We start from the raw sequence: 12,982 nt of genomic DNA, 5'->3' as shown, positions 1-12,982 counted from the left end.
TAAGATTCCTATTTGTCTTAATTGTGTTTAATTGTGTTTTTGTGTAAGAAACAATGGATGATATCTCCCTCTGTGAAGAAGAGAATGAGATACCTCCAAGGCATAAAGTTGGGCGGCAGTGTGTACCTACTTTGCAGTCTAGAGCTATGCTTCATTTAGATATACCAAAATAAAAATGCCATAGTTTCTTTCCTTGCAAATCATGTACTTTTCAAGGAAACGTAAATGCATGAAATGGCAGTGCAGTAAATCACCTAGTGCAAAGTTTTATGGTACAAGTTAAGACAGTAAATAGAGAATATGAGGTAGATGGAATAATTCAAATTAGAGGATATGAATCTGGGTATATTTTTGAAGTAAATGAGTTGATTTGGTTATCAAAGAGCTACATGGTGAAAATCAAAAAATATTTTCATAGATCTTGACTCATGCCCGGTGATGGTTCTCACTGTGGTCATAAGCCTGACTTTGAATTAACAACATGAATTTAGTCACCAATGTACTCTTCTTCCCTTCCCAAAACTTTTTTTAAAAAGGTATTTTAACAGGCTTGAGAAGTAGTATTAATTACTTAAGTGCTTTGGTAGTTGACTTTCAGTTCATTTAGTTGATATTTATTGGCTGTCTTGGAATACAGAAATATTGTAGCTGCATTAAGAGGCAGTATGATGTTGCCTGTAGAGCTAGTTGTAAGATCTTGTGACTCAAATCTCCCTGCATCCCAGGTTCCTCATACATTCAGAATATGATGATAATACTTAGGTCATTTTTCATCTTGTCTGGCATTCTGTTTCTATTTCTTGTGTAGCCTCTGTACACTGAGACTATCATAGCTTCATAAGATATAACCTAGTTGTGATTATCACTGATTTGAAACTGTTCCTGGAGGTATATGCAAAGGCAGTTTTGGTCATTTAGGTTTTGGTCAGTTTAGGTTTTGTTCCAAATTCTTACCCTGTCCTAGAGATTGGCAGTTTGCTCCTAGAAAGAATCTGCTCCATGAAGTGTGTGAAACCACCAATTTTTGTTGCTTAGTGTGTTGATTGTTATTGCCTGGGTCTCTGTTTATCCTTTCTTAGAAAATCTATGGATACCATGGCAGTAATGGAAACCAGAAGTGAAAAAGAGAATGGATAGCAGACTGTGAATTAGCAAAGCTCCAAAATGCTTTCTAGAATTAGAAAAATATTTAACAATGAAAATATACATTTCTGCAATTATCACTGTGTTTGGAAATAAAGAATTAGCTTGAGGGGAAGCAGGGTGGAAAGTGATTGGAGGACAGTTAAGTAACTCAGTATGTTAGGGTAGTATAACATATGATCATGTATAAGTGCCTTTGGCTCTATTGATTGATATATATCGATATAAACTTGTTTCATGTTAAAGTTAATAAGCTGCTTAGTATTTTGAGATGAATAATGAGTCTGAAGTGTCAACTAACTTACACTAAATTACACTTCTAATGAGTGGTAGAGATAAAAATTCAAACTTGGGACTTTCTGACTGTGAGCTGTCTTATTTTCATTTTATTAGGCCAGCTTCGTTTCTTCTTGGCAATCTGTTTTGACCACTGGAAACAAGCCTTTCAAATGCTGTCTTCTCAGCCTCCAGCTGAATTGGGCTTTTAGCTCTTTGATTTTTACAACATCTCCATGTTCAGGTTGTTAGGACCTTTAAGTCTTGGCCTTGGCCTAGATAGTTATGCTGGACCACAGTTAAAAAGCATGCCCCAGCAGATACTCAGTATTTGAAGAGTTGGCTCCTGAACTACAACTGTCTTACCTGTTTGGACCTAGTTTTTATGTCTTGGATAACCTGTTAACCCTGTTATTATCTGGATCTGTTTTTGCCCAGCTGTTCCAGTATAAGACAGTATAAGATTTAGTGTTGCTTTTTAGATGATGATTTACTGGAAAGATACAGATTTAGGATTGGGTAGGAGTAACAAATAGCTGTATGACTTTGTCTAAATTTCTTAACCTTGCGGAGAACCTTAGTTTATTCATCTACAGGAAAGGAATAATACCAACTTCTTGGGTTGATTGTGAGAATTAAGTGAAATAACATAAGATGTCAACTGCCTAAGTATAGCACATCTTGGGCATATAGTAGTGTCGAAGAGACAGTAGTTTCTTTCCCTTTTCTCTGCCTTCTGATCTGCAGTGTTGTCTCTGGACATCTGCTCTAGTCTATCCTCATTTCTTCACTGCACTCCCACTCTCATTGTTGAAAAGCCATAGGGCTTCTCACAACTTTGATCTGCCCCCTCTGATTCTTCTCAGGGGGCATAGCTTGACAATTATGTTGAACTCTATGGCTCCTTGGTGATACCTGTTCCAGGTCTCCAGTGGGTTTAGTTGAAAGCATGCCATTTAATATGGATTTCTTTTATGTAACTTTTCTCTTTAGGATTCTTTATGCTTCCATTGCCTCGTTCCGACTTGGTCTCTACGGTATTCCCTACTTAAGTATTTCCATTTGTTGTGTTAAATCACCCACAGAGTGTGGGTCTTCAGAACCTACAAACAGAACCATAGAGGAGAAACATTTTTAGAATGTGTAATATAATAGGTAATTGTTTATTACTCTGTTATTTCTATTCTATAAAATGATATTTTAGTCAAATAAAAATTTAGAAGATATTCAATCTCACAAAATAAAGATGTAAAAATCATAAAGTATCTCTTGTTTAATTAGTAGAAAAATTTGTAATAGTACTCAGTGCTGGTGATTATGCAATTAAGTGATACTCTAGGAAATATCTAGGGACATTGTAAATCAGAATATACCGTAGGCAAAGCAGTTTATAGTTAGATATTTGGAAATCTGGCTTCCACCTGTGTTCCTCTTCATGTATACACATGTGCATTACGAATCACAATACATTGATACCCCTCATTCTAGTAGATTTGAGACATAATCTTAAAGGAATTATCCAAAGTATATAAAAAGTCATGCAAATTTTAAAATTCATTCTGGTATTATTTGTTATATGTTTTTCCATTTAAAGCCTGCTAACTTTTGTGGAAGGCCCTGGCCTAGTGAAACATATGAAAAATATATATATTAAAAAAAAAAAAAAACTATAGTCAGAATCTGGCATTTTCATGAAGACTGACATTACTCTATGACCTACTCTGTTTATAATAGCAAAAGAAAAAAAAAATAGAAACAACCTAAATCTCCAACAACAGAAGAATGGACAAATAAATTCTGATATACTCCTAAAATGGAATACTGTGGAGTAATTAAAGGAATAAACTACAACCACATGTATTTCATTTATAAACATTCACATTCATAACATTGAACCAAAAAAGCAAGTTGTAGAAGGACATCCTTTGTAATACAGAAAGTTTCAAATACGTAAAATAATAAAAATATTGTTTCTTATTATATACTTGTCATATAGTATTTTTATAATACAAATGGTATACTCAACACAAGAAACGGTCACCTCTGGGGAGAAGGAATAAAATGATTTAAGGAGGTCATATAAGGGCTTTAACTATATTTGTAATGTTTAGTATATACATAAGTGTTCATCATATAATTCTACATATCTTTCTGAATGACTGAAGTATTTCATGATTTCAAAAAAGAAGGATCCACTGACTAATATGAGGACTCAGACTTTTTCAAACTTATCCTGTTTTTCAGACTAGATGGTAACAAAAATAAAATGGATATATATCTGGGGAAGAAATGGATATATCTTTCATGATGTATAACTTAGACCTGTAACTAAGATATAATTCACTAGTGTAAAGTGAATCTTCTAAAGAAGATGGTAAAATACTAATTTTAATATCAGTATTTAAAAAATTAGCTTAGAGTGTGTGTTCATAAACCTCAGTGTTTATTTTTTAAGAAAACAAAATTTATCCTTTTAATTATTTTTTTCAGAAAACCATTTTGTTTTAAACCATTCTTTTCATTTTATATGTGTTAAATCATAAAGTAGTAAACACTTTGGTTTCAAGACAAGTTAGGAATTGTTTACATTCGCTTTTTAAGAATTATGGTATTTTTAGAAGGGACTCTTTGAAATTTATTCTCTGTGGAAACATTCCTTCTCAGTTTAATTAAGATTTTGAATATTGTTAATCTATTGTTGATTAAGGAAGAAAGCACTTCTTAAATAAATAGCTGGGCTTTATGAATTTTAGCTGAGTGTTATACTGACATGACTGATGGTAATGGAGCTAAATATTTAAGATGTTTGCCATGAGGTGCTATTAATTTCAAAGTTATTTGAATGCAAGGGTTATCATGATGGAGAAAACCTTTAAAGAAATTGCTAATTGAAAAATAAATGATTTTAATTTTCATTGGAATTTCATTTTAATCCATCAGGCTTATGATTTACATTCTTGTATTTCAGGGAAAGGTGGCCCAGACAGCATGTATGTCAGCTTGCAAGCATTTAGCCACGTCCTTGATGCAACTTTTGCTGGAAACTGAAGTAAGGCAGCTCACCTTGGGAGCATTACAGCAGTTCAACTTGGATGTCAGAGAATGTGAACGTAAGACAGTAAACCATCTCTTTGCTTATTTGTTTTACCTGCATACTCACTTCTGTGGAAAAAAAAGTTTTAGGTCTGTGGGGTTTTGGTCCTAATGGAGTCAAAGAGTACTAGAAATAAGAGTCTGTCACCAAGCTAATTTGAACACCCAAGAGTGCCTAGGCCCATATGTAGAACAAAGAAGATCCCTGGCATGGAAGTTTGCAGTCTAGAGGGGGATACAAGGCAGACATGCATTTAATACACACCGAAGAAAACCTGATTAGTTCAAAGACTTCAAAAGAATGCAGCTCTCAACCATTTCCTTTTTATGTTGTATTTGAAAACTATTTTTTCATCTTATCTGCAAACTCTTCTTAGTCTAAAGAACAAATGGAGTATGCATTTATCAGTCAGAAATGCTTTCTGTGACAGGTAGAAACAGAAAACCTTAGACAGAGTGGTTAAACTAAATAGGTTTTATTTTTCTCAGAGGCAGTGAGTTGCTGTATTAATTTAGTTGCTCAGTGATGTCATCAAGGACCCAGGCTCTTTTGTTCCCTCTCTTCTGTCATACTTAGAATTTTCCTCCTCATATATATTATAGTCAGAAGGGACTCATATTCAGTGCAGGAGGGAGGTGCCAGCATCACCTATTTTTTTATTAAAAAAATTAAAATCTTTTCAGTAAACCCCTAACAAACTTCCCTGTGTGTCTCATTGGTCAAAATATAGTTGTGTGGTTGCCTCCAGCTCTCAGGGAGACTGGGAGATTGAGTATCTGGCAAAGAGAAAGAGGAGCGTCATTATTGACATAGTTGATTTATCATGAATTGTCTACTTGGAATTAAACACAAAATCAGGCTCTGGTTAGCAAGGAAGAAGGAACAAATGAAGAGTGTTGTGGTGTTCATTGTGCCATCAGTGAGAAATGAAAATGAACAAAAATGATATGACTCCTGGAAACTTTTTTCTGATTCTAGGAAAATTAAAATAGTGGAAAATTACATGAGTCTGCTAATACTTCTGCCCCACCTTTTAATTTTTTTTACTGTTTATTGGTTTCCCCTGGTTGACTTTTTTTTTTTTTTTTTCTGGCCACACCACACAGCTTGCAAGATCTTAGTTCTCTGACCAGGAATTGAACCTGGGCCCCCTGCAGTGGAAGCACGGAGTCCTAACCACTGGACTGCCAGGGAATTCTCCCGCTTGGTTGACTTTTGATGGCTGGAAATTAAGGCTTAATTGGCTATGCTATCTTTAATTAATTAATTAATTAATTAAGACTTCCAGTTCCAACCATCACAGAGTAACAGGTATCAAGGTCACCCTTCTGCCATAAACAGCTATAAAACTGGATAAACTGTATGAAACAACTTTTTTCATGCATTAGACAGCAGCACAAGGCTATGATCCTTCAGAGGGGAAATGTACAAGGTAAGCTTGACATTTACTCTTGTTTTCTGTCTGGGGGCACTATCCAAACACAACACAGGAAAGTAGAGCCCGAATAAAAAGCAGTGTTTTTTCACAGAAAACCCCCCCAGAAATTGGCTTATAGGGCTGTTGAGGCAGCTTAGGTTTGTGGAGAAAGGTACCTGAGAGCAAGGAGTTGTTGAAAGAAGTTGCTCCAGAAATCTGCATTGGAGAGCCCTTGAGTCTTTGATCAAAAACCAAGTTGCCATGTGTGGTATGAAACTCTGGGAGGCTTAGCGGAGAATAGCCGCTGAGGATCTGTGAGCTGAATAGGAATGCCAGTAGTCACAGAGTGCTAGGAAACACTGGAATTCTGACCAACCAGAGTGGAGAGACCACCTTAACATATTGTGCATTCAGTAATACCCCAGAAGGTTAGACATTAAGAATGCTACTCAAGCTCTAGAGTAAGAGCTAACCTTGAGCCACCCTAATAAAGTCTAATAAGAAGACTTGACAAGATAAAGGTAATCTGCCAGTAAAATAACTGCCTGCCAAAACACTCAACAATCTTTGAAGGAATAGGAACATGAAAAAGTTTTCAGATTCTCAACCATATAGCATCTACAATTTCACATCAAAAAACTAAAATTCGACATACAAAGAAGTAGGAAAATATGACCCATAACAGAAGAAAAAATGAACAATAGAAATAAACCCACTGATTATACAAATGTTGAAAATAGTGGACAGGGCCTTTAAAAAACTGAATATAAATATATTCAATAACTTAAAGGAAAAAATGGATATAATGCATGACTAGAGGAAATTTTTTCCAGGTTTGATAAAAAAAGTATTAACTCACTGATTCAAAAAGCTCAACAAATCTTTAGCAAGATAAACATATAGCCACACCCAGGCACATTATGGTCAGATTGCTAAAAATAACAACAATAAAAGAGAAAATCTTAATAGCCGAAGAAAAGACGCATTACATAATAAAGAGCAATGATAAGAATTACTGCTAATTTCTTATCAGAAACAGTGCAAACCAGAAGGCAGTAGAGGAACATCTTTAAAATCCTGAAAGAAAGAAAAAAAAAAAAATGCCTGTTAACCTTAACCTGAAAACTCTTTATCTTGTGAAAAATATCCTTCAAACATAACGGTGAAATATAGACATTTTCAAATAAACAGAAGTTGAGAAAATTTGTCACCAGAAGATCTATACCACAACACATTTAAAAGGTAGTTTTTCAAGTTGAAAGGAAATTATACTAGATGTCAACCCAGCTCTACAGTGCAGATTACATTATTCAAAGATGTCTACCACAATATCTCTTTTCCTAGAATCTTGACACTACCTTATTAAGAATTGACATCGGGCTTCCCTGGTGGCGCAGTGGTTGAGAATCTGCCTGCTAATGCAGGGGACACGGATTCGAGCCCTGGTCTGGGAAGATCCCACATGCCGCGGAGCAACTAGGCCCGTGAGCCACAACTACTGAGCCTGCGCATCTGGAGCCTGTGCTCCGCAACAAGAGAGGCCGCGATAGTGAGAGGCCCGCGCATCGCAATGAATAGTGGCCCCCGCTTGCCACAACTAGAGAAAGCCCTCGCACAGAAATGAAGACCCAAAACAGCCAAAAATAAATAAATAATAAAAATAAGTAAATTTAAAAAAAAAAAAATTAAAAAAAAGAATTGACATCTATTAGAGGGAAATGCACAGTATTGTATGCATATTCAAAATTATTTAAATGAAAAAAAAAAGAATCAACCTCTAATTTCCCTTCTCTTGAATCTGGGCAAGCTTGTGACTTGATTGTAACCAATAGAATGTGGCAGAAGTGGCCTTTGTAACTTCTGTGGCTGGATCATAAAAGACAGTGCAGCCTCCGTCTCCTTAGTTAGCTGCTGTATAAAAAGTCCCACTACCCTTAAGCCTCCATGCTGTGAGGAAGCCTAAACCAGCTCACCTGGAGAGACCACATGGAGGAGCTCTGATACGTAACATTTAAAATTTTATGCTGTTGGTACTGTATTTTGTTGCATTCCTTTAAATAGTGCTAGGTTTTGTTCTGACCTGGATTTACTTTACTTGGTTGGATCCTTTCAAGGTTTGCTTTTTCGTTTATATTGGGTCTAGACCAGATTTTCGTCTAGGTCATATTTAAATCCCAAATCTAAAGCAATGCCATTTTGAAGGATTCTAGGCCGTGCCCCAGGTATCTGAAGATCTTTCAACTCTGGCTGATGGAAACCCAAAGTATGCCCAGCTCTGTAAGAGCTCCACAAATTATTCTGCCTATTCCTCTCTGGTGATTCTTTCCCTAGCCTTGGGTAGTTTCTTCTCATACATGCACAGATTAGTACTCAGCCAGATATTCAGTGGGAGTCTTTTGTAGTTTTCCTTTTGCAGCTCCCTCCATCTAGTCATTGGCCCTGCAAATACTAGCTGCCTTGGCATTCTGGACTATAATCTCTGACTTTTCAACTCAGACTGCCATGCTTTGTTTGTGTTCCTTCCCTTTGTCTGCTATGTATCACACCCCAGAAACTGCTGCTAGATATGCTCACCTGGTTTGTTTTCTTTCTTTCAGGGATCACGGCCCTGCATTGATTGTTGTCTAATATCTAAAACCATTCTTTCAGATGCTTTTTCCAGTTTTTCTTTTTTTTTCCAGTGGGAAGATGTCTTCTTCCTATTATTCCATCATGAAATTAAGTGAATTCCATCATGAAATTAAGTGAATTCCATCATGGAATTAAGTGAATATCTTTTCAAGGTTTTTCTTTTTTTATAAATTTATTTTATTTATATATTTTTGGCTGCATTGGGTCTTCGTTGCTGCGCGCGGGCTTTCTATAGTTGCGGTGAGCGGGGGCTACTCTTTGTTGCGGTGCGCGGGCTTCTCATTGAGGTGGCTTGTCTTGTTGTAGAGCACGGGCTTTAGGCACACGGGCTTCAGTAGTTGTGGCTCATGGGCTCTAGAGCTCAGGCTCAGTAGTTGTGGTGCACGGGCTTAGTTGCTCTGCAGTATGTGGGAATCTTCCTGGACCAGCGCTCGAACCCGTGTCCCCTGCATTGGCTGGCGGATTCTTAACCACTGCGCCACGAGGGAAGCCCAAGGTTTTTCTTTTTTAATTTTATTTTTTATAGAAGTAATACCTGCTCTTTGTGGAAACTTTTGGGGAAAAAAGTACAAAAAAATTATGATCTCATCATTCAGAAATAAGTACAATTCCAGGGCTTCCCTGGTGGCGCAGTGGTTGGGAGTCCGCCTGCCATTGAAGGGGACACAGGTTCGAGCCCTGGTCCGGGAAGATCCCACGTGCCGCGGAGCAGCTGGGCCCGTGCGCCGCGGCTGCTGAGCCTGCACTCTAGAGCCGGCGAGCCACAGCTGCTGGGCCCGTGTGCCACAACTGCTGAAGCCCATGCACCTGGAGCCTGTGATCCGCAGCAAGAGAGGCCACCGCAGTGAGAGGCCTGTGCACCACAATGAAGAGTAGCCCCCGCTCGCCTCAACTTGAGAGAGCCCGCGCACAGCAGCCAGAACCCAACACAGCCAAAAATAAATTAATTAATTAATTAAAAAAAAAAAAAAAAAAGAACTGGGATCTGAGATTTTAAAAAAAAAGAAGAAATAAGTACAATTCCAGGGATTACATCCAGACATGATAACATCCAGCAGCCACAGAATTGTTTCTAGAAGCCATCCACTGGATTCCTTGCATCTAGTTAGCCAGAATTGTTTTACATGGCTCTGTCTTAACCAATTACTTCCCAGGAGAATGAAAACATAATGATTGGCTAAACCAGTCAAGATTGATTCTTAATGTTGAATACGAAGTCATAATTTTCTGAGTCTTGAGGAATAGTAGAACCTCATTCTGATATAAATAAAAGGGAGAAAAAGGCTTTGGGGTAGGTGACCAACCAATACCAATGGTTGAACAGCAAAGCCTGATGAATGATTGGGAATAACTCGATCAAAATGACTGCATTTTTGATAGAGCTGAAAGGTAAAGAGGGATGGAGGGTAATAAGCTACAATATATGAGCCTTGAGGAAGAGATGGTCTGAGAGAAGCACCGATGAATAAGGAAAATGCCCATCTTATAGCCGGATCCTGAAGTACATTTTTTGTAGAAGAATGAACAGCTTCTATTTTAGAGAACTATAGGCGAATTGGTATCCTTAGCAGAGAGCCAGCTTTCAGTTAAGACTAAGAGGTAGAGAGATTATTTAATGGAAAGATGGAAACTATGAAAATAGTTTGTTAACTATGGCAGAGGGGTTCCAGAGAGCCAGTGTCTTGCCTGAAAAGCCATTCAATATTTATAATAGCCTTTCAGACTTCGGATCAGCTTGACGCTAACATTTGTGAGGCATGGCAGTGCCTCTAATAACCATATTACCACTGAAATTTTTTCCCCATATATTTATAGCCACCAAGGTTCATTGATTTAGAATTTAATGTTTCATTTCTGATTGGCATTAATTTGTCTGTCAAAAAACTTTCCATGGACATTTATTTTAATTTAAAAGAAAGAATTCTATGTCTTTTGCTATACCATCCCCCTCATTTTCTTCTTTACATGCTCAGTGGTCTATAAAAAATCTTAAAGAAATGGTACATAAGATTCACATAACTATACAGAGGCGTATAAAAGCAGCCCCAAATGACAAGATAATTAACACTTACATCTTTCTACCCAGTGGTGTGTACGTGAGGTATTTTTGCTATTGTCTGTGAGTCATTGGAAGAACTGTGTATAGGTCCTGAAAGAAATAAAACTTTGGACAAGATAGAATGTGAATGTATCTTGAGTGTTTGACTATGAGGCCTGGGCTGCCACTTTGTTAGATCCCAAATACATACAGGAATTATATGCATGCAAGCCTGAGATATTCAGCTAGTATAGTGTAGTCATTAAGAACACACACAGATTTGAGAGTCAGCTCAATTAGATGTTCAAGTCACCATTTCTGTTTAGTGTGACCATATATAAATTATTTAACCTCTCACAGCCCCATTTATGAAATAGGAATAATAATAGAACCTAATATTACAGGGATGGGGTCAGAATTAAATGAGATAATGCATAAAAGGGTTTATTTCATGGCTGGCAAAACATTAAATATGCAATAAGGAGTAGCTTCTCCTGTTGTTATCATTATCAGCAGCAGCAACAACAGCAGTAATAAATATCCAGCAACTCTCAGAAGGTCTTTTGCAGACCACGCAGACCTTTGTCTGTAGTTTGTGAATCAGTTAGGTTTGGAGATGCCCTTTTATTCAATGTAAGTTTTGCTTTTTGTAGTTATCTGTCGAACTTCTGTAGCTGTTCTGAAAGTTATCATCCAGAACTGATGATTTTCTAATTCTCAGCCTATGCTTTTGCAAGAAATCAATTAGTTAGCTCAGATGTTTACTAGAGATGGTAACTACTGCTTTGGATACCACTATCTAATAGGAGTGTTGTTGATTCTTACTGACAGGCTAATCAAACCAAGTACCTTTATGGTGAAGATTATTCGGATTTAGGAGATGTGAAGAAAATATTCCTTTCCCTTTAAAAATTGACAGTGACCTCTGGATATTTCTGCTCTATATGAATTTCATCTTATATCTCCATATGTTCGTATATCTTATATTTGGTTTTGGATATTGGAACACTGGATCCCGACACAGAAACTGGATTTTAAATACTAGCAGGTCTTGATGACCTAATACTTACCTCCTTGATCACACCTGGGCTACTGTAGCATTCATGTACTAAGATGTTCAGTCTGTGTCTGGATTTGGAATTTCCAAACCTTTTTCTTTGTATATTCTAAAAATAAGGAGGTCTGGGTTCATATTCCAACTCACCTACTTGTTAACAGCGCTAATTCAGTAATCTGTTCATTTATTCACAAATATATGTGGAGCCCGTACCCCTACTTTGCATGATACTACATGCAAAGTACCATGCTGGAAGCTTGAGAAAAAATGGGAAACCACTGATGTTAAATAGGAGAGTGACTTGATTAGATTTGTGCTTTTGGAAGGAACTCTGCAATTTATCAGGGGCCTCAGAGATCAGTTATAAGGCTGTTGCAGTAATCCATGATGGAGATGATTTGGAAGCTTCAGCATATTTATGCATCATAATTCAAGCCATTGGAGTGAATAAATCAACTCATCTACCCTCCCTGAGTCCATCAGTGAACTAGAAATATTAATCCCTGCTATAGTTTTCTCACAGTATTGTTATGAAGTCAAATAAGATACTATGCATAAAATCATTTGTAAACAGCCATGGAAATTTTATTTATTACAGTTATCATTTCTTTATACATATGCTTTCATGTGTTTTTGTCTTGTTTTCTTTCCCACTTCCATTGTTATATGGTTTATAATGTTAAATATTTCAGTTTTTAGTTGTCTTCTCAGGTTCCTATATTATTCAAAAGATTGGCATATTAAAAATATAATATAATTAATCCAAATCCAGGGGACATTTGGTTGTGAGGAAATGCAGCAGCAATTGCATCTTTTAAAATTTAGTGTAATCCATCTTTTCGCAGGGCCCATCGCCTTTTGCACAGAATAGACCGAGTCCCTGTACAGAAAGGTAATAGAATGCATCTTGCCAAATTCTCAGTTCTTTGATGGTCAAGTTAATCTGAGCTTGGGAACAAAGACTCCAAAGCTTTCCATTTCACCCTTCTTACCATAATAGCCCTTACTTTACAGGTCAGGAAACCAATGTGGAGAATCTGCCTAAACTCAGGATTTAATGAAACAACTTTAGAGTAGATTCATGATCTCACTGAGCCTACTATGATATAAAATATTAGCAGAACACCATTTGTCACTTAACTCCATAGACCCCACTCTAACTGAAAGATCAGATTGCTTTCTGCATCCCTAGAAAAGTAGTTTTAGCTCAAGGCTAAAAAAAAAAGTCAGGATCTAATAGTCCAGGACTGAAAAGTTTGAATTTTCCATCTCTTAGTATATATTCACTAAAAGAAATGGCTGCAAGTTCCCTTGTGTGGTATAGCA

General features: G+C 36.9%; 1 protein-coding gene across 4 annotated transcripts in view; it reads left to right on the top strand.

Annotated features, from left to right (window-relative positions):
- Nucleotides 1-12,982, top strand: part of EXOC6B (exocyst complex component 6B) — a 732,384-nt gene that overhangs the window by 522,647 nt on the left and 196,755 nt on the right. For all 4 annotated transcript variants that reach the window (XM_061168666.1, XM_061168665.1, XM_061168667.1 and 1 more), the window contains one exon: nucleotides 4,388-4,529. In XM_061168666.1, coding sequence (XP_061024649.1) covers nucleotides 4,388-4,529 — 142 coding nt within the window. The remainder of the gene's footprint in view (nucleotides 1-4,387; nucleotides 4,530-12,982) is intronic.

This window comes from Eubalaena glacialis, chromosome 14 (assembly GCF_028564815.1).
Source record: "Eubalaena glacialis isolate mEubGla1 chromosome 14, mEubGla1.1.hap2.+ XY, whole genome shotgun sequence".
In the NCBI taxonomy this organism is placed as follows: Eukaryota; Metazoa; Chordata; class Mammalia; order Artiodactyla; family Balaenidae; genus Eubalaena; species Eubalaena glacialis.
The sequence above is the reverse complement of the archived record's forward strand: the minus strand, read 5'-3'. Positions and strand labels throughout refer to the sequence as shown.